Source organism: Pelodiscus sinensis, chromosome 9 (assembly GCF_049634645.1).
Source record: "Pelodiscus sinensis isolate JC-2024 chromosome 9, ASM4963464v1, whole genome shotgun sequence".
In the NCBI taxonomy this organism is placed as follows: domain Eukaryota; kingdom Metazoa; phylum Chordata; order Testudines; family Trionychidae; genus Pelodiscus; species Pelodiscus sinensis.
In genome coordinates this window covers 25303810-25325709 of record NC_134719.1, presented here as the reverse complement: position 1 = coordinate 25325709, position 21900 = coordinate 25303810, and the positions used below count along the sequence as shown (strand labels likewise).

Sequence of the window (21900 nt, the reverse complement as noted above, 5' to 3'; positions counted from 1 at the left end):
GTAAGAAAGGGGTGGGAGGCTGTGAACATTCATGTCTCCCTAAGCAGAGGGGTTTTTTTCTCGTTCAGTAAAGCTGTCACTTAATAAAGAGCTATGATGTTAATATTTGTTTAGCCCCAGTATTGAAATATTACCGTCTGAGATTCGGGATGTAAGGGACAGATACAGGTGGCTGTTTTTGCCAGGGATTTACATTTACTTTACGGTGATGATAGCAAAAGGGTATTGAAGACAAACATCGGAAGATCTAATCAAATAAAGGGATAAAACCGCATGATTGGCCATATTCCTTTAATGCCTGTAAATCTAAGCAGTGCCACAGGTAAAATGTGCAAAATATAACTATTGCAATGTAATGTATAATGAGTTGTTTTGGATGTATCAAAAGAGGAAAATGAAACACAAATGACTTTATACCGAAAGACTGTATATTCTCATTTGGAGTGTGGTTTTATTTTGTGTTTCCTTTTGAGAGAGCAAAGAAATTCCAGCAAAGGACAATGAAAATGGTTTTCTTGTAATAATGCTACAGTACTTGCCTGAGGTGAGTTTTGTATCTCAGAGCCGGAATAATATTGTCATCTGTTCTTCTTTGTGATATTACTTAACATGAGCGACGAGGAGTCCTGTGGCACCTTATAGACTAACTGAAGTGTAGGAGCATAAGCTTTCGTGGGCAAAGACCCACTTCGTCAGATGCAACTTACTTAACATGTTATTGGTAGTTGACAACATTATAGCAGTTTTTCATAATAAGTGTGGAAAACTAGATTTTGTGTCTGGGCTGAAAAGAGTTGTCAGTGTAAGGATAGAATAGATGTGTAGCCCTTCTGCCGGGTAGGCCTGGCAGGAACCAGGGCTGGGTTCAATATCTTGGGGTCAATCTCACAAAGAACCGGCTCGAGCCCCCACCCAGTGATCTGGGAAATTCACGCACCCCTGGGCGCCTCTGAGAGGCAATGCTTCCCCACTCGCAAGCACTGAGTCTGAGTGTAGGGAAAGAACATTTAATGAAACAGAGGAAGAATTCATACGGCATTAGCTTGGAGAAAACACCACAAACAGAGTTCATAACCCAAACATGAGCCCCCACCCCGGCCAAGATTCGCCCGAAGTCCACCGACTCCCCAAAAGTCTCTGTGCCACCCAGAGTCCCAAAGTTCACCCGCAGGGTTTCACCTCCCAACCTGGGTAGAAATGGGGGTGGGGAGATAGATAGGGGGCACCTTATACAAAACTCCGCTACGCTTCACCAGCTGTCTCGTCCCACACCTCTGGACGCTCCGCTGGGCACCTGTCGCCGCTTCTCGCCTGCTGCCGCTCCACGCCACGCCACTGGTCGCCGCTCCTCGCCTGCCGCTGCTCCATGCCACGCCGCTAATGGCCGCTCCTCGCCTGCCGCCGCTCCACGCCACGCCGCTAATGGCCGCTCCTCGCCTGCCGCCGCTCCACGCCACGCCGCTAATGGCCGCTCCTCGCCACGCCGCTGATGGCTGCTCTTCGCCTGCCGCCGCACCACGCCACACCGCTAGTCGCCGCTCCTCACCTGCTGCCACTCTACTGGCTGCAGTAGGTCTGGCTCTCAGCCAAACCAGTGATTTCAGCTTAGTGATTTCAACTCTCAGCCAAACCAGTGATTTCAGCTTAGTGATTTCAACTCTCAGCCAAACCAGTGATTTCAGCTCTCAAATGAATCCAGCTTTCACTGGACTAGCAAACAAAAAGACTCCTCAGGGAGTCTGCTTTAGGTCTGTCCTTAAAACAAAGGGGGAAAGGTGCAGGCTGGGCCAGTCTTATAGCTCACACCTGGTAGGTGTGAAGCAGGCTGACTCAAGTCCTTTAACCCTTTCCCCCAGCTCTGTTCACTCAACTCTGGAAGGAGGGAGGCTTGTTCTTCCGAGACCTCTTACCATGATGGTGGTGTCTCTCCTGCAAGCACTGGTGGCATGTTTGACAGTTCCCACATTTAGGGGTAGCATGATTAGTGACCCCCACAACAGTCCCAAATTATATACAATTCTCCACATTCCATTCCAACACTGACCCTCCATCAGCCCTGGCTGAATGGGATTTACATAGCCACACCTTGGATTCTCTCCTGAGCAGTGTTTACATGTCAACAGTTAACAGTTAATTACCTTGTAGAGCTAAACAACTGTAGTGGGCACACCCACCCCTCCTTTCAGCTGGCTGACAGCAAGCAGCAGTTCAGCCCCTGCTTACAGATGTATTGATGGACTTTGCACACAATGAAATGTTGGGAGCTTACAAAACCTTAGATAATTACTCAGGAGAAGAAGAATGTAATGGCTCTTTATTTTACCAGTTCACTAAAGGATGCAGTGAAAATAGAATAAATGTTCCATTTGGTCACATCTCTTAATGTAGGAAGAAAGGTGCTCAAAATTGAAAAGAATTGGGAAAAGCAATGTATCCACTTCATGAAATGTATAGTCAACATGAGGAGATCAATCAGACATATTGTAACAGGATTTTGAAAACTCCATAATTTTGTGAGCTATTTGACAGAAAAATCTACAAATTAAGAATTTGAATATATAAAGAAATCTATGAATTTAATGCAGTTATGTTTTAACTGTACAAAAGTGATAGTATAACAGTTGCTGTGAATGTATTGATTTTTGAAAAAAATGAAATAAATGTACGTCACGGGGTGGTTATTGAAGTGGGTACAGGCATAAACAAAGACTCCAATCCTAAAACTTGATCTAAAAAGGCAACCCATTATAACATCATAGAGCCAGTTGCTGGATTACAGCCTAATTTGATCCGCACTTATTTTACCCAAAGCTCAAAGGTCTTTGGGTGGGTTTCTTTAAAAAATCATTTTAACTCTTAGTAGTACAGTAGTTAACTTCTTTTATTAACTTACATAAGATAAATAAATTTCCATGACAAGAATGTAATATCACCTAAGGCAATGACTATCTTTATTGATGAACTCTTCTAAATATGATATTTTTAATAAAAAGTCTTAACATAAACTGTTTTTCTTTTCGTGCCAACATAAATTCTTAGTTTCCTCATACTTTTAAAAAATGTTTAACCTTGATGAATATTAATTCTTTGAATCCTACAAAACTTTTTATTGGGATCTGTTCATTGTATAGTGCAGGGCTACTCAACATGCAGCCTGCGAGCTGCAGCCCATTTGTTTGCAGCCCACGGTGCAGTTTGGGTTTACGTGGTGCTCAACACGCAGCCTGAATGTAGGATCCTTTGAACATGGTCTCCGTTGGAAGCACATTGCATAATGGTGTGGCATCTCCTCGGCAGGGTGAGCATTGAAAGATGCAAGCGGGCGGACTGGCTGGAATAGATGGGTACAGGGTGTCAGTGTTTCTAGCCCCCAGGGAGGAGGTGCCAGGGCACTGTGGGATGTAGGATGTGCTTTGTATTCATGCCCATCAGTGTGAAAGAAGCTATTTGCATATATATTTGCATGTATATGCAACCACATTTAAGTTGCGGCCCTCTGCAGGTGCTGTGAATATTATTGTGGCCCCCGTGGCTTCCAAAGTTGAGTAGCCCTGATATAGCCTGGTGGAACTCCTTGCCTGAGGACATTGTGAAGGCCAGGACTATAATGGACTAGATAAAGTCCATTAATGGCTGTTAGCTAGGATGGGAAAGGAATGGTGTCCCTAGCCTCTGTTTGTCAGAGGGTGGAGATGGATGGCAGGAGAGAGATCGCTTGATCATAACCTGTTCCGTTCACTCCCTCTAGGGCACCTGGCATTGGCCACTGTCTGCAGATAAGATACTGGGCTGGAAGGACCTTTGGTCTGATCCAGTATGGCCATTCTTATGTTCTTATAGTGTATATAATATACATTGTTTAGTACAGGCAGTCCCCGGGTTACGTACAAGATAGGGGACTGTAGGTTTGTTCTTAAGTTGAATTTGTACGTAAGTCGGAACTGGTGTCCAGATTCAGCCGCTGCTGAAACTGACCAGCAGCTGACTACAGGAAGCCCGAGGCAGAGTTGCTCTGCCCCAGGCTTCCTGGAATCAGCCGCTGATCAGTTTCAACAACAGCTGAATCTGGACGCCTGGGACAGAGCAGCTGGGGTGCTGCCGGGTTGGTCTAGTAGCGCCGAGGAGCTGCGCTGTGGGACCAACCGGCAGCGCCCCAGCTGCTGTGCCCCAGGCGTCTGAGAGAAAAGCCTGGTCTGCTGGGGGGGTGGGGGGAGGGCGCACTAGCTGCGACCCCCCCCCCCCCCCCCCCAGCAGACCAGGGAGACGCTGGCGGCGGGACCGAGACGCACCACAGTCCCGTTGTCCGCGTCCTCCGCGGCTTTGCTCCGCGTCTCCCTGGTCTGCTGGGGGGGGGCAGCAGGAGGACGCGGGCGGCAGGACTGCAGCGTGTCTGGGTGGTCCCGCTGCCCGGGTCCTCCGGGGCGAGAAAAACCCCGTTCGTAAGTATGGATCCGACATAAGTCGGATCCGCGTAACCCAGGGACTGCCTGTACTCAGGAAAGAATCCTATTAAATCAGTGGTAAATGGCTGCATTTTTTAAGGTCTTCAACATAATGAAGGAAGTGGGATGTGTGTATTTGTTTGTTCTAGTACACTATAGAATTTTGATAGGTAACTTGGGCAGATGAAAACAGGCTTATGTTAAATAGTTGATATGATTTTCTTTTTGTATATTGTGATTAATGGTAAACCTGTTAACCTTTTACGTCCCTAAAGGTAAAGCTTACCAGTTCTGGTTAACAATAGGGGATGGAGCAACTCCCTGCCCAACCCAAGCAAGGGGCTGCTCCAGCCTGTCTGTGACCGACCCCTGACCTCTGCAGCAGGTTATACACTGGCTCTCTGGAACCGGCTACAAAGCCACAGAGAAGCTGTTTCCCCGGTAGGGGGCTCAGGGCTGTTCCTGCCCACCCCCAGGGAGGCTTCACTATGGGAACTACATAAAAATCTTATTTAAGCGTTCTACTGCAGATCTCGCAGCACATGAAACCACTATGAATTCTTAGCAGTTACACGGTTACCTTTTTAAATGCTTCTTTACACCCCCAATTATAATATCTAAATCTAAGTGGAAATGAAATGTAAGCTTCAGGATGTATGATGCTTTTGAAGTTATCTGATTTGTCTATCTCAATGTTTGAGTGGTTAGGGACCCTTTTGGATTATAGGCAGTCCCCAGGTTATGTACAAGATAGGGACTGTAGGTTTGTTCTTAAGTTGAATTTGTACTTAAGTCGGAACTGGCGTCCAGGTTCAGCCGCTGCTGAAACTGACCAGCGGCTGACTACAGGAAGCCCGAGGCAGAGTTTCTCTGCCCGGGGCTTCCTGGAATCAGCCGCTGATCAGTTTCAACAGCGGCTGAATCTGGATGCCTGGGACAAAGCAGCTGGGGTGCTGCCGGGTTGGTCCCCGCAGCGCCAAGGTGCGGCGCTGCGGGGACCAACCCGGCAGCATCCCAGCTGCTCTACCCCAGGCGTCCCCAAGTCAGCTGCTGCTGAAACTGATCAGCAGCTGATTCCAGGAATCCCGAGGCACAGCAACTCTGCCTTGGGCTTCCTGTAGTCAGCCGCTGGTCAGTTTCAGCAGCGGCTGACTTGGGGACTCCTGGGGCAGAGCAGCTGGGGTGCTGCTGGGTTGCTCCAGTAGTGCCACTCCTTGCGCTACTGTCTCAACCAAGCAGCACGCAAACTGCTGTGCCCCAGGCGTCCTGATTCAGCCACTGCTGCAACTGACCAGCAGTGGCTGAATCAGGATGCCTGGGGCAGAGCAGCTGGGGTGCTGCCGGGTTGGTCCAGTAGCGCCCAGAGCGGCGCTGCGGGACCAACCAGCAGCGCCCCAGCTGCTCTACCACAGGCGTCCCGAGAAAAACCTGGTCTGCTGGGGGGCGCACTAGCTGCGCCCCCCAGCAGACCAGGGAGATGCGGGCAGCGGGACCGAGACACGCCACGGTCCTGCCGCGGCTTTGCTCCGCATCTCCCTGGACTGCTGGGGGGGGCCCCCAGCAGACCAGGGAGACGCGGAGCAAAGCCGCGGAGGACCCGGGCCAGGGGACCGCCCATACACACCGCGGTCCCGCTGCCTCGGTCCTCCGCAGCTTTGCTCCGCTTCTCCCTGGTCTGCTGGGGGAGACCAGGGAGACGCGGAGCAGCTTTTCTCGCCCCGGAAGACGCGGGCGGCGGGACCGCGGCGCGTCTGGGTGGTCCCGCTGCCCGCGTCCTCCGGGGCAAGAAAAGCCCCGTTGGTAAGTACGGATCCGACGTAAGTCGGATTCGCGTAACCCGGGGACTGCCTGTATAGGATCTTTATGGATAAGGTGATTCTTCTGTGTTAAGCACTATGCTAGTCTATGGTGCTGTGGAATTATAAGTAGCTACCCAAGATGATTTAAGAAGCCATTCACATTGCTGTAATTATCAAAGCTGTTCAACAGAACTCTTACAAAAGGGTATTACATAACCTTGATTTTTAACATAAGCCTAACAATGTAAAAACCTTACTTATATAGGACCACAGTGATGTATGGTGCTAAAGTTGGCCAGTTACATGGTAAATTAAAATATGCTAAATAATAACGGTTCATATCTTGAAAAGCAAAGGTATGATTGGTTCAATGACTATATTATAGAATATATAAGAACATAAGAATATTCATTCCAGGGCAGTCCTGTGGGTCATTTAAATCATTATCCTATCTTTGTAAGGTGTCCAGTGCTAAATGTAGGGATATAAAGGGTCAAGCATAGACTCATAGACTTTAAGGTCAGAAGGAACCATTATGATCATCTAGTCTGACCCCCTGCACAGTGCAGGCCACAGAATCTCACCCACCCAGTTAGTTACCTGGTAAGCATTGCCCTACTGGTATGCTTAGTGGGGTAACCTGTTAACTGGCTCCCGGCCAGGCTGGAGCAGCCCACCCACCATGTGGCAGGTCAGTTCAATATATAGTTTAATTGGTTAACATTTTAAATGGAATTTTACATCCCTCACCAGGTGATTCAGATAGAAGGAACAGGACAGGGTAATTGAGTGATCCATCACTGATCATCCATTCTCAGTTTCTGGCACTTGAAGATTCAGGGACATCCTTAGCATGGGACTGCACCCCTGACCATTTTGGTTATTTGCCATACAGACTAATGCTTAATGGAACAATCACGCTGATGTTTTTGGGAAGGCAATGGAAGGAATTAGGAGTAATTAACGAAGGTTTTTCCATGTGAACAGTAGCCACTTGAGAGGCACTATGGTCCAGTGGATAGAGAAGTAAAGTTAGTGTGACGAAACCTGGCTTTAGTTCCTAACTCTGCTACCTCCTTATGTGACTTTTGGGTAAATTATTTTAATTTTTTGTGCCTTTGTATCCTCTTTTATCTTTGTTGTCTATTTTGGGGGGATTTAGCCTTTTCTTTTAATGTACATATGTTGCCAAGCACTATGTGTGTGTGGGGCTGGGGGGTGGGGGAGAGTTTCAATGTTGGCACAGTTCTGTAAATGCTATCATTAGTGGGAAAAAGACACCAATGTAGAAGTGGGCCATAGATGGATTATAAAGTAGAATGGAGTGCTGAACAGTGTTCCCTCTAAATCTTGCAGCAGCACAGCTTCACAGGTGATTAATCAGCCCTGCCCAGTCAGAGGCTCAGGGCTCTGTGCATGGAGCTGACTGATTGGACGGGGCTGACTGATCACCTGTGAAGTTGTGCTGCCCCGAAGCTTAGAGTGAATACTGGTGCTGAAGATAGAGGTGAAGCATATGGAGTACTTTGAAAGTTTGTAGGAGATCTTTGAAGCCAGTGCAGATTAGGGATGTTAAAATGTGTTCATAAACAAATTTCAACAGATAAGTGTTTACATGGAGAGTGGGGAGAGGGGGAGCCAACTTTAAATCTGGTTCCCTACAGTGTTTCAAAGTGACAGTGTTGTGTGGAGCCCAGGATTACCTGGGAACTCCCCCACTGACTCCTGGTTTCATGCAGTGCTGCCACTTTGAAATGCTGTATGAAGCCTAACTCCAGGCTCCCTGCAGCATTTCAAAGTGGCAGCACTGCATGGAACCTGGGGACAGCGGGGGACTCCCTAGTTGACCCCGGGCTTCACATGGCACTGCTGCTTTGAAACGCTGTGGGGAGCTTGAGGCCAGCAGGGGACTGCCCTGTTGGCCCCGTGTTCTCCGCAGCACTTTCGTGGAAGTACCCTATCAACTAATCGAATAGTCGATGCAAATTGTATTGACTATTCAATTAGTCAGTTAATTGAAATTTAACATCCTTAACAAGCACTGGCTCCCCCTCCCTCACCCTCTGCCACTTCTGTGTTAGAGGCAGGGAGGGCAGTAGGATCAGTGGGAGCCAGTATGTGTAGAGAGCTGGCTTCAAAGCCTGCTTCCCATGTGTACCAGAACCTACCTGGCCTCGCTTTCGTGCACTGCTTTCTCTGATACAGAGGCGCCAGCAGGATGGGGAGGTGGTTCCATACTCCACAGAAGCCAACTTAAAAGCCAATTCCCTATGCATATCTGCTCCTGCCTGCCCCGTGCCCTTTTGCCTCTGATATAGAGGCAGCAGCAGCAGCCAGGGGGAAGCCGGTATGCGCGGGGAACCCTGTGTACTGTCTCCACCAACTCCCCTCACCTCCTATAAGAGCAGAGCCGGCCCAAGGTATGGGCCAACCGGGCTACTGCCTGGGGTTCCCTATTGTAGGGGGTGCCGTGTGGGGCTGCTGGGCCAGGCGGGGGCAGGGCCGTGCATGCGCTGCCTGTCCGGGGGCGGCGCCGCATGTCCAAGGGCGGCGCTGCGCGCCCAGGGTGCACGTATGGCTCGGGCCAGCCCTGTATAAGAAATAGCAATGTGTAGAGGGGAGGTGGCTCCTTCTTTCCCCACTGTGCTGCAACCTCTTTGGGAAGTGAGGGAGGGAGAACAAATGACATAAAAGCTGGCTCCCTGCATGTACCAGCTCCTGCTTGCCCCCCCATGTTGCTGCCTATGTGGGTGAGAGCAGCGCAGAGGGGGACAGTTGGCTCTGTGAGAGCCAGTGCCCCCGCTCCTCGCCTCCATCCTTGTTGCCTATGATAGAGACGTAGCAAGGGGGGTGTGTGTGTGTTACAGATGTAAGTGACTAGTCAACTATCCAATAAGCAAAAGCTTATCGGATAGTCAACTTGTCCCTCAACTAGTCACTTCCCTCCCCCCTTCCTGTGTCTGATGGAGGCAACAAGTGTGTGTGTGGGGGGGGAGGGGGATAAGAGCTGGTGCTGGGGGAGCCGACTTAAAAGCTGGTTCCTCCAGCACTATCTCCGTGGGGGGCAAGGGAATCAGCTGATCCCCAGCTCCTGCCCAGTCCCAGATGCTGTGCCTCTGCTTTTAAAAGGCATTAAGAGCTGACCAGCTCTTAAACTTGCTGCGGCTCTGCCTTTTAAATGTATTAGCTCCTGGACCTAGAAGCTAACCCCACTGTGGCTTCCCCGCTAATCAACTAGCTGATGGAAAATCCATCGACCGGTCTATTAGTTCTTTAAATTTAACATCCCTAGCATGTGTAGTCATTAGGATTAACCGCTAGGCCTGGGCTTATCGGTTAATTGTGTAAATGACTACGTGCTAACATCCCTAGTGCAGATATTTGAGAAGTGGCTGCTGTGGTAGGGAGTGGCATGGTTGGAACAATGAAAAAGGAAGATAATGCCAGCCTCTGTATTTTACGTAGAGTAGAAGGGAGCGAGATTGAAAAAGGGAAGGTAAGAAGGAGGAGATTACAGTAATCAATAAAGGATGAGGCACCAGAACAAGAGTTGAGTTTTTGGCCACAGGACTAGAAGGAAAGAGAGGAAGGAATTAATTTTAACAAAAAAAGCTTTTTTATTTAATCTATTTGAGGGTCTGGCATTAGCATGAGATTCCCTGTTTAAGCTAGAAACTGCTGCCTCATGCTACTGGAGATAATTCTTTATAGTTGGACATGAGTGAGTATATTGATCTTAATGTTCTTGATTCCAGATTTCTCTTTGGTACGGGCTGCATATAGAAAAGTAGGAGCGGATTTTGTGGTCTTGGATTAATTGTATGAAATGGTCAGATGATCTCATTAATCTTCATTTGTTCAGGACTGTAGGTTGGACTTGAGGAAAAGTTCCAGAGGTTTAAAGCAGCTCATTAGTTACAAATCCAGTAATGCAAAATGAACTCACTGCTAACCTCCTTTGTATTTCTTGGAATACATTCAGAACTCTTACTGCATAAAATAATTTTGGCCTTACTAATCCATTATACCCTTCCTAAGAGAGGCGTTTGTGTTGATTTTCAGCATTAAAATAGTACAGAAGTTATCACTTGGTGTAGGCATTATTCAAAACCCAGTCAGCCATTTCTAATGTCTTGGTAGGATTTCGTAATCAGTGCTAAAGAAGCCTGCATTTCTGCTACCTCTTCCGTACACTCAGTGGCTTTCTTAATTCTAACTGTAGTTCATTAATTCTAAAGGAAGTTGGGGAGCTGTTAATCAAAATTTTGAAATTTTCACTTTAGCTTAGGTTTTATTTAATTTTAAGAAAATGTGTAAGAGCAGAATTTTTTGTATTTTTAAACATGAAAAGCACAGTTAAATTTATATAAATTTGGATCCAGAAAACCGTATTCATTGCAGCATTTGGCAGGAAAATTAAAATTATTATTCAAATACTTTCTTGGTTGGAATAATTTGAGGGACACTTCTGCAGTTGCAGCATGTTGGATAAGATATTTTTTATTTCTCATCACTGGGTCCAGCACCAGGGCTTGGAACATATACTGTTATAAACCAGTACGGATGTCTTGTGTGCCAAGTCACATTTTGGTCTATAGGGATTTTTTTATATATATAATTTTGCTGCTGTGTTACTTAATGTTAATTCTTTTGAACTTTAACATTTTCAAAAGTATAGGCTTGTACCCCAGTTGTTGGAGGAGGATGTGGTAGATCAGCGTTTCCCGAACAATGGGTTGTGGCCCAGTACTAGGCCGCGGGAAAAAAATACCGGGCCTCCGCATGGCTGCCGAGAGGGGAGCAGGGCAGGGCGGGCTGGGAGGAGGTGGGGAGGGGGGGCGGAACCGGCCACCGGGAAGCAGGGTTGGGGGCAGCAGGGCTCTCTGGCGGAGATTTGGGGTGGGTGGGTGGGCGGCTGGCAGAAGCAGAGCTGGGGGCAGCGGGGCTGTCCGGCAGAGATTGGGAGGGAAGCAGGTGACTGGCCAGTGGAAGCAGGGCTGGCCAGGAGCCGGGGGGCTGTCCAGGGGAGATCAGGAGGAGGAGGACTGGAGAATCAGTCTCTGGAAGCAGGGCTGGATGGGGGCAGCGGGGCAGGCTAGGGGTTGGGGCGGGGAGGGAGAGGCTGGATGGGGGAGATTGGGAGGAGGAGGATGGGAGAACCAGCTGCAGGAAGCATTTTGCCCTCCCCTCATACCCTCCCTCGAGTAGTTGCGAACTGCCTGGCTGGTAGACACACTCACGAAGTGTGAGCACATCTAACAGCCAGGCAGTTCGCAGCTACGGACTGATACACCTAATAATAATAAAACTTACCTAATTAGAAAATACCGGACATTTTATATGTCCGGTATTTTCTCAATTTTTACCTGGACAGAATCCTCAAATACCGGACAGTCCGGTACAAAACCGGACACCTGGCAACCCTACCCCTCCTTGCACCCTCCCTCCTAGCCAGATACCATATCCCCAGTCTGCTCCTGCTCCCACCTCCTGGAGTGCCCATGTGGCACTGGGTCCCCTAAGCCCTGGCCGGGCGGAGGATGCAGCTGGGTGGAACACTGAACATTTATTCATTTTAATACTTTTTTTGTATATGCTTTTATATTTTTGGGCTGCAAAAAACAGTACTAAAAAAAACGGGTTCCAACTAAAGTAAAAAGTTTGGGAAACCCTGGTGTAGCCAGCTTTCTAGCCATCTTACAGTCCATTTATCCAATCCATTTTCCCTTAACTTGCTGGCAAGAATATTGTGGGTGACCGTATCAAAAGCTTTGCTAAAGCTGGCAAATATTCATTTGAATATTCATCATTTGCTTAATGAATATGCAAATATGCAAATTAATGTTACCGGTCCTCCAAAAGCTCGTGAATGGATTTACTGGTCCCCATGTCAAAAAGTTTGGGAACCCTTGTGATAGATGATGTTGAAGGCATCAGACATATCAAGTATACAAAAAAATAGAAAGTGAGTTTTTTAATTTGATAGGATTTAGTTTGGGAACTTGGTATGTGTGATTCATTCTGGAAGAGGTTGTAGAAACAGTTGGAGAGGAACTGTACAAAGCATATTCCAGGATTTTGGTGACAAATCAGAGGGGAGCATAAGATGGTGGTAGTTTGGGCAGTGTGGGTCAACAGAAAGTTCTTGGGTGACTATAGTGAAGGCTGCCAGACTGCACAGAGTATAGACCAGTTGTTCTCAGCCAGAAGTCTGTGTATCCCTTAGGGTACACAGAGGTTTTCTGAGGATAGATCAACTCATCTAGGTATTTGCTTTGTACATAAAAAACACAAGCAATTTCATACAGGTAATGAAATATATTAAAATGTAAGTACAATATTTATATTTCAGTACATTTATTTTATAATTATACTAGGAAGCTGTGCTCCTGGCTTGCTGCACTCACTAATACCCTCTTTTCCCTTCCCCGGACCCGTTCTCCCTACGTCCCTTCCCATTGCTGTGCCAGGCTAAGCCACCATTCTCCCTCCCCTGCCACACCAGCCTGGGCCCCTTTTCCCTTCTCCGCCACACCAGCCCGGGACCCATTCTTCCTCTTCTCCCTGCCATGCCAATCTGAGCCCCTTTTCCCTCCTCCCTCCGCTGTGCTAGCCTGAACTCCCATTCTCCCTCCCCTTCTCCCATGAGCCAGGGTCCCTTCTTCCTCCCCTTACCTCCGCCAGCCTAGGCCCTTTCTCCCTCCCTCCCCCCCAATCCTTATATTCCCTTCTCTTGGCTGTGGTGCGTGCCAGGCCTAGCTATAATTTCAGTGGCCAGGGAGGTGCACGGGTACCTGCCTGCCCCACATGGGGTGCAGTGAGGCATAGGTAGTGCCATGTGCGTGTGGCACTTCGGACACTGCAGCCTGTTGAGGTGAGGAAAGCAGCAGCGCAGGGAGCCACTATCCCAGCCTCTCTCCCATGTGGTCTTGCCTGTGCTGCTCACTGCCCCAGCCCTGCTCGCAGAGCCCAGGGCCGCGCATTCACTCGCTGGGAACGGAAGGGAAGGAGCAGACAGGTTGGTGTGGTGGCAGACAGGTTGGGTGCACCTGCTGGCGAGAGGGTGAGTCTCTGAAGTGACAGCATGACTCGGGCAGTTGGGCACTGCACTCCTGCTCTCCAAGAGCCTGGCAGCCGGGGAGCCCCCAAGAGTCTGCTGCTGGCACGTAAGTCTGGCTGGGAGCCTGGCTCCTAGTATCTGTCCCCGGGCTGCTGCCCTAAGCACAGCAAACCCCCTCCCTTCCTACCCCTGGGCTTTCATGGCTGCAGTGTGGGGTCTGCCGGCTGCTGTGCCATGTGTCTTGGCATTGAAAGCCGTGTGGGATGAGGGTGGAGGAAGAGCAGTAGGGACTTGGTTTAAAATAGCAATTCCAGGTGGTGAGGAGAAGCAATGAAGTCTGGCTCGAAGTGGGAGAAGGGGAAAGGGGGTGGAGGCAGTCAGGATGCAGAGTGACGTGATGATGTCAGTCTGTCACAGAAAACTTTTGTATTTTCATGTCTGATTTTGTATGCAAGTAGTTTTTAAGTGAGGTGAAACTTATGGTATATAAAACAACGCAGAGTCCTGGAAGGGGTAAAGTAGTAAGAAAGGTTCAGACGAAATGTAACTAAATTAATATTTTTCTATTTATGCAACCACCAAACAGTAGTTTTAACACTTGACTAAGTGACTGTGTTTGCAAGAGCCTGGGAATGCTTTTAGCAAAAGATTTTTATATACAGATTGCACCTCCCTGATCCATCACCTTCAAATCTTCTGGACCAAGGGAGGTCTCTAGTGGCAGTAGAGGGGCCAGCATTGATGGGGTGGGACTCTTGAGAGAAGAAGCAGGGAGGCTACAGAGTCCCATGGCCTGGGCCAGGAGCGCAGCCCTACTGGGCTCTACAGCAAATAAACTACAGGCAGTCCCCGAGTTACACGGATCCGACTTTTCTCGCCCCGGAGGACGCGAGCAGGGGGACACCCAGATGCGCCGCGGTCCCGCCACCTGCGTCCTCCGGGGCGAGAAAAGCTGCTCTGCGTCTCCCTGGTCTGCTGGGCGGGGGAGCAAAGCCGCGGAGCATGCAGGCAGCGGGACAACCCAGACGCGCCGCGGCTGTCCCGCTGCTGGTGTCCTCCGAGGCTTTGCTCCGCGTCTCCCTGGTCTGCTGGGGGGAGGGGGCGGAAGGGGGCGCAGCTAGTGCGTTCCCCTTCCCCCCAGCAGACCAGGCTTTTCTCGCCGAGGACGCCTGGGGTAGAGCAGCTGGGGCGCTGCCGGGTTGGTCCTGCAGCGCCGCTCCTCGGCTGCTCTGCCCCAGGCGTCCCCAAGTCAGCCGCTGCTGAAACTGACCAGCGGCTGACTACAGGAAGCCCGAGGCAGAGTTGCTTCCTGGAATCAGCTGCTCATCAGTTTCATCAAGGGCTGACTTGGGGACACCTGGGGTAGAGCAGCTGGGGTGCTGCCGGGTTGGTCCCCGCAGCGCTGAGGTGCGGCGGTGCGGGGACCTACCCAGCAGTACCCCAGCTGCTCTGTCCCAGGAGTCCAAATTCAGCCGCTGTTGAAACGGATCAGCGGCTGATTCCAGGAAGCCCAGGGCAGAGCAACTCTGCCTCGGGCTTCCTGTAGTCAGCCGCTGGTCAGTTTCAGCAGCGGCTGAATCTGGATGCCAGTTCCGACTTACATACAAATTCAACTTGAGAACAAACCTATAGTCCCTATCTTGTACGTAACCCGGGGACTGCCTGTATATGCAGCACTCGGGAATCTCTGAGAGGGCAGTGAGAAGAGTTTTTGAGCAAGGGGCCAGTTTTTCCCTGTGAGTGCTTCAGCCTGGGAGCATCCATTGGAATGTTAGACCACAGATGTTGCTGGTCAACAGAAGGACAGACTATAGCGGTCCAACCTATATTTGGTCTTAAACTAGCCTTGTATCCAAGAAAGTGGAAGTCTGCCAGAGAACAGGAGAGAGTTCTGCACTACATGTGACATTTTTTGACATCTAATATACCTGGTCAGGCGTATATGTCACTGTAAATAAAGGAGACCAAGGCAAAGTTTCCTGTATCGACTCCTTTCTCTTTTAACAAGGGAAGAAAAATACTCCTGTATTTCAAACTTACCCAACAGGCGGAAAGCTGTGGTAATACACTAAGTTGCTGTGGTTCCAGTTCTTGGTGTGTAGTTTTGTATTGGCTTGCAGTTTTTCAGGGGCATTTCTGCATGCTGTGATAGAGATGAGGAGTGTGATAAGCTTCTCTGGTTATGTGTGTGGGAACATGACTCGATCTATATTAGCCTTGTTGCTTGCACGTTAGCAGGATATCATAGGTCTGTATTTCAATAAGTTGCAAATGCAAAATTCCTTTATAGTGCAGGCTTGTAATTTAGCAGGTTCCGCTATATTCAATTTTACTTACTAGATTCTGTTGCTTTCATTTAACAGCTGCTTTCATTCATTTTGAAATGCAGCATGTGCATTTTCTAAGTGTGTTTTTTTTATTTAACTGAACAACTAATGGGATTGTCCTGGTTTTATATTACAAGGTTAAATGTATACAGCGGCTCTGTTAAATTCTCTCATTATAGCTTACAAGAATAACATTTCTTCAGGTTATATTTTTTTTATTCCTGTCTTGTAGATATTGCCTCATCTTAAATGCTAGAGGAGCTAGAAAACTACTGCTGTTAAAATGTCAGCTCTCAGCTGTGATTGCCCACACTTGGAATCAGTTGGTGAAATAACAAAGGAGGAATTGATACAGAAATCTCATGTGAGTTTCAATTCTTTTCTGGGTTCCCTACTGGAGTAAAACCATGTGTATATTTTAGCTGCAAGGCTTGTCACTAAATGTATCAACAAATTACTGTTTGTACAACACATTTAAGTGGTAAACATTATCATGGACAAAATATTTAGGTTAAAATCTTACCAAATTCTAGTGTACACTATCTGAGTTCTACTCTTAAACAAGAGACAGGAATGGACCTAATTAAGCAATAAAATAATTTATTTCATACATTACATATGAAGATAAATAATTCTGTATCAAGATGAATAATACATGCTAGCTAGCCTGTCTCAAGGGTTCTCTGCCTCTTTCATAGTATGGACTGTTATTTTAAGACAGACTTTTGTGGGCTGGCTCCTATTCATGATTGTACAGACTACATCTCTTTCTAACTTGGAATCCATTAACATCCCTGTAGCAACCACAGTCGCTAAGGTGGAAAAATACCATAAAGAATGTATTGCCTTTTAGCTGACTTTTAATGTTATCAGAGAAAATAACGAGAAGAATCTAGCACCCTGTGACCAGCCAACTCCTGGCAGTGCTTTGCTTATTGAAGGCACTTGCACTGGTAGCTCCACTGTGGTCACTGAGGTGGCACTGATGCTACACAGCCACCTAAAGCTGAGTCCATCTTTGCGATGCTGTCCTTGTAGCGGGCCAGTGACTGGTGCAATGCCCTACTGGAGTGCCTGGAGTATGCCGGCTATGCTGATGCCTTTTTTGCCCCAAATGTTGATTGTTGCTTCAGAAAAGCAACTGGTGGTACGCTGGGGATATAAGCAGGTTTTCCACGGGGTACTCAATCTAGATCACTGTTTCTCAACCTAAGGTTTGTGATCCTCAAAGTGTGTGTGTGTCAGATTGTGTTTATGGGATTGCACTTGCAGTGCTGATATTAAGGGTGTCTAGCAGGGCCATTGCATGGGGCCCGAAGCAACACAGGCCCTGTGAAGCTAAATTATAGTGCTTAAGCTGTAGTCATCAGGGCTCAAGCATCATCCCCATTACCTGGGGCTCCCTCTTCAAATGTAGCTCTCAGGTGAAAAGAAGTTCAAGTATCACACTGACATGTATGTACAATTCTTACATTCCTATTGGTTTTTTATAGCTGTATGGTAAAAAAGAGAAAGTAATTAATTTTTCAGTAATAGTGTGCAGTGACACTTGTATTTATGTCTTCGTTTTTTTTTAAGAAAGCAGTTTTTAAGTGAAGTGAAACTTTGATATGCAAGACAAAGCAGATTCCTAAAAGGGTTACAGTGGTCTGGAAAGGTTGAGAACCACTACTTTAGTTAATCACTTTCTGGCTCTTCTGTGAACCCATTTACCAACATGCTTTTTAAATTGTGTACCAGGACATAGTATTCCAGCAGTGCCAAATAAAGAGGTAAAATAATCTCTCTACTGCTCTCCAGAGTCCCCAATTCGTGCATTCGGAATCTCATTAGCTCATTTGGCTACAGCATCCACTGAGAGCTCATGTTCAACTGATTATCCACCATAACCTTTAAAGCTTTTTCAAAAGTCAGTGTTTCCAAAGATAAAGTTCCCCGTCCTGGTAGCTATGGCCCACATTCTTTGTTCCTAAGAATGTACTTTTAATTACATTAAAACTCCTATTGTCATCTTGGTAAACTGGGCGAAAGCAATCCCGATTGCTTTGAATCAGTGACCTATCCTCTTTGTTATTTACCATTCCCCCTAGTGTTTGAGTCTTCTGCAAATTTTTATCAGTGACTTTTTCTTGCACATCATTGATGGAAATGTTAAATAGTGTTGGGCTAAGAACCAATTCCTAGAAACTGGATTAACAAAATAATTCCTTAATTACATGTTATTAACAGGGCACTTGTCAAGACTGCAAAGTTAGAGGACCAAACCTTTGGGCATGCTTAGAGGTAAGCTGACCTACTGCAGGGTGTATGTGTGACAGAACTGGGTCCTTTTCCAATGAAGCGATAAAGGAGTGCAGCATTTCTGCACAAACAGCTCTTATAAGTGGCTTAAAATTTAACTCTTAAGCATTACTTTGTCAAAGTTTATGATATCAGCTTTTAGCCCCTAAATAATTTGCTTTATAACAAATCAAGAATGAGAGCTGTTTTACACCTGAAAATGATCATGTGCTTAAAAATGAAATTTTTCTTTCTGTTCAGTAGCTCATCCAGCTTCATTTGTCAGTGAGGTAGATTATAGAATAGCTTTAGGTAGTCCTGTATTCTTTCTGTCTTCAGTAGTTCTGGGAACATCCTTGTGCAACACCACAAATAACATTTCTTGAGTTACTTTAAATAGTGGATATACTGTCAATGTTAACAGGAACAGAGTACAGTGTTATCTACTTCATAATGATCACCAAGAAAAATAATCATTTATTCAAACATTTAAAAATCCTAATTAAGCATTTTAAAAGTATTCTTTCATCAGGCTTTGTCCTTGCCTACTCTACCCCACTTACCTCTTTATCCTGCTTCTGTTTAAAATAATTTAACCACCTTACCTCAAGTATTAAGAGATACTGCTGCTTCACTCTTCCAGCTTTTGGCAAAAAGGGGATGAGATGGGTTGAGTCACAGAAATCCCCTTGGGGTTGTCCCCTTATGTACTGATCCATGCCACTGACACCTGCCTTTTTGCTCTCTGGGGCTCCCTCGCCACTTTGTCCTGGTGGGCCAGATTCTCTGGTTTCCCCCAGATAGGACACAGAGTTGGGGTTACTGCCCCCCTTCAGAGCAAAACAGAAACTAAACCCAGTTCATCTTGAGAGGGTTCAGCACCCAGGAAACCAACCCCTAAAAGGGACTAAAACCCTAAACAAATCCGTCTTGCCCTGTATAAAAGTTTTGCACAGAGAAAGGTCATGAAGTCCACCTCCTTTATTAATGAAAGAGAGCTATTCAGTGTTTGCTTCCCTCACCCTCCCCCCCCCCCCCTAATAGTTGTTTACACTGGACTTGATAATAAACAAGTGTTTTTTATTAAGTATAAAAAGTAGGATTTAAGTGGTTGCAAGTGAAAACAGTCGGAATCAATGTAAGTTACTAAATTAAAACAAAAACACTAGCTAGTTCTAATCCACTAAGAAACTTGTTACATGCAAATTCTTATCCTAAGCAGCTGGTCTTATCTCAGTTAAAAAGCTTGAAGTCAGAATTGATCTTTACTGTGGCCTAGATGTACAGCTTTTTCAGAATTTTGTTCTTAGGTTTCCTCTTAGGTTAGGCAAGGCAGTTTCAAAGGCCACCTGAAGACAAAAATGATTGCTTCCTATTGCTTAAATAGCCCCCCCCCTTCCAGCAGGAACCCTTTGTTTGGCACCCCCCATCCCTATGGAAAAATACCAGGTTCATGATGGATTCTAGTACTAGGTGGTATGGTCACATGTCTTTCTAGGCCCAGCCACAGTTTGGGCTTACAGGAAATTTCATGTCTTTGGTTAGTACTGAGTGTTTCTGGAGCATCAGTAATGGCCCTTGTTAGCACATTTGTAATTATAAACAGATTCACATTTGATATTTCTTAACTTCACATACCAGAATGCACAAAAATAGGATATTCAGATTCAGCAGAATGTAACTGTAAAATTGATATTATATGACCTGTTTTGCATAAAACATCTTTGAGCTATATTCATATTCATAAGCCAGTTTTCATAAAGCATGGGGGGGAGGAGCATAACAGGAGGAGTTTCCAGGTAAAAAAAAAATGGAGGGATGTTACTTCTGATTAAGGTGCATCTTTATGATACATGAGGGGAAAGGCAGCTGAATCAATTGTAAAATGTCACTGGATGTGCTGCAGGTATGCAGATCGACCTCAACAGGGTTTTTTAACTCCTCTGTGAGCTCTTGTCAACACTCAAATCTCAGTTGAAACATGACAATGAGCAGCCAACATGCATATATATATCTAAAATTGCTTTCCACCCTGTCCTCTTTGAGAGATTCATGCTTGCAAGAAAAATAACAGATTTTTCTCTCCTTCCCTCCAAAAAAAAAAAAAAATGCTGGCTGACTTATTAAACATTTCTCATTAAGCTATTTTTAAAGCTAACAGATTGCATTTAAAATAAACTTTTAGCAGGGGGAAATCCAAGTGAAAGGAGTGAACAAGATGGCAATGGCAGGTGAAAAAGTCACAAAACTAAAGGTGGAGGAAAAGAGAGAGCCAGGCATTTGCTTAAAGAAAAATAATTTTTGTCTATTTTGAATTTATATCTTTCATTTGGAACACTTGGACATTTATTGAATAATTTATCTTAATTTCCTACCACTATTTCCATAGGGTGATATTATAGTCACTATAAGATGCTTCAAAGGAGGTGTCATGGTGTGATATTTCCTCCTCTTGGATGATTTGGCACCTTGCCTTTTCCTTTGTGCTTAGCCAAGCACCCAGCACATGGTGAGATCCCAGCATGACAGAAACTTTGCCTCATTGCTTAACCAGTACCTATGGTTGGCTTTTATAAATGTGTGATATTAAAGTTTTAGAATACAGGAACTATTTGGAGTTTTGGTATCAATGCTTTGTATGAGTGGCATTTGTATATATTAACGTACATAAACAGTATGGCAGGTTACTTAAGTGCTCCTGTTTGGTGCTTTGGAAATGAATGATTGATAACAATGTCTCAAGGTTAACATTGTACTGACAGCTGCAAGTTTTTTGCCCACCAGCTCAGTAAATACACATTAGAGCAGAACTGTAATAATATAAGATAAAGTTCAGATGGTGAATAGACTTGACGTGCATATAAATGTGCACTGATGTTGAAATGATTGTCAAAATTGTTAATATTCAAGGTGTCAGTGTCTGAGTTAAAGCTCACACATAGTACACACAGAATTGATAGTGGAATTTTTACATTTCATGGTTTTACAGACTATTTTTGCATGATTTTTCTTATTAAAAATTAAGTTAAAACAGCTGAAGAGGAGACATACATAAAAAATGTTGTCAAACGCCATCTTCAAAATCAAGGAAGTTCAGAGGAAAATCTTGCCTCAGTCTCAATTTACTTTATTATTTATTGCAGTGCTTACATTGCATGATACCTTGCTTTCTTCAGAATCCTGCTAATATACAATATTGTGAATTAAAAATGCATCTGAAAGCTTTATCACTTTCTTCTGACAACTCACTAGGAAGAATTAAGAGTATGCTGCACCATGATGATTTCTCTTATTTTTTTTGACAGAATAGATGCTCCTATGTTGGCTGTGGTGAATCCCATGTGGATCACAGTACCATACATTCTCAGGTATGTGTATCTATATCTCTGATTTCATTCCAGTTTTTGGCAGTGAGGGTCTCTTCATCAAATGATAGGAGTCCTTTATTCTAGGAAAGCCGCTTCCCCTCTTTGAAGGGACAAGGGTGGAGGAAGGGAATTACAGGTGAAGTTCTCTTTGTCTTTGTCTTTGACCAGTACAGTCAGGTAGTCTTTACTGAGTTGGAGCTTTGTTTGTTGACAACGTCTTCCTGCCCTTGGGTATCACGTCTAATTCATTTGGGGACCATGTGTTTATAATATGATTATGCAGCTACATAATTATTCATCTTTTTAAACTTCACAACGGTGCTCCACACAGAATAAAATAAGCTATGCATCTCACTTGGGAGGTAACAGTGCAGTTTAATGATGCTCTTTTAGGTTAACTGTTTCATTGCTGATAATTTTAACAAAATATTTGTCACTGTTGAATGTAGAGACAGATAGTAGGTCTGGGTGCACTGGAACAGTTCATTGTCACAAGGAATAAGGAACTTTTTCTCCCTGGTGCAATATCCTCCTTCTCCTTGACAATTTCTATAAAACGACTTTATGCTTGAAACATACAAATTTGCATGTTATACATTGAATTTAATGTTGAAATTAGGGATG

The 21900-nt window shown here is 45.9% G+C and overlaps 1 protein-coding gene across 7 annotated transcripts in view; it reads left to right on the top strand.

Moving 5' to 3' along the window:
- Positions 1 to 21900, top strand: part of USP33 (ubiquitin specific peptidase 33) — a 108390-nt gene that overhangs the window by 711 nt on the left and 85779 nt on the right. For 4 of the 7 annotated variants that reach the window (XR_012905932.1, XM_075936302.1, XM_006129575.4 and 1 more), the window contains exons 2-4: positions 15861 to 15992; positions 17858 to 17911; positions 21214 to 21276. Coding sequence is in view for 5 of the 7 variants with exons in the window: in XM_075936302.1 (XP_075792417.1) it covers positions 15912 to 15992; positions 17858 to 17911; positions 21214 to 21276 (198 nt within the window). In the remaining 2 variants the exon portion in view is untranslated. Of the gene's footprint in view, positions 1 to 34; positions 545 to 15031; positions 15396 to 15860; positions 15993 to 17857; positions 17912 to 21213; positions 21277 to 21900 lie in introns of those variants that run through there. The other 3 variants (XM_075936305.1, XM_075936304.1, XM_075936306.1) reach the window with 3 other exon arrangements.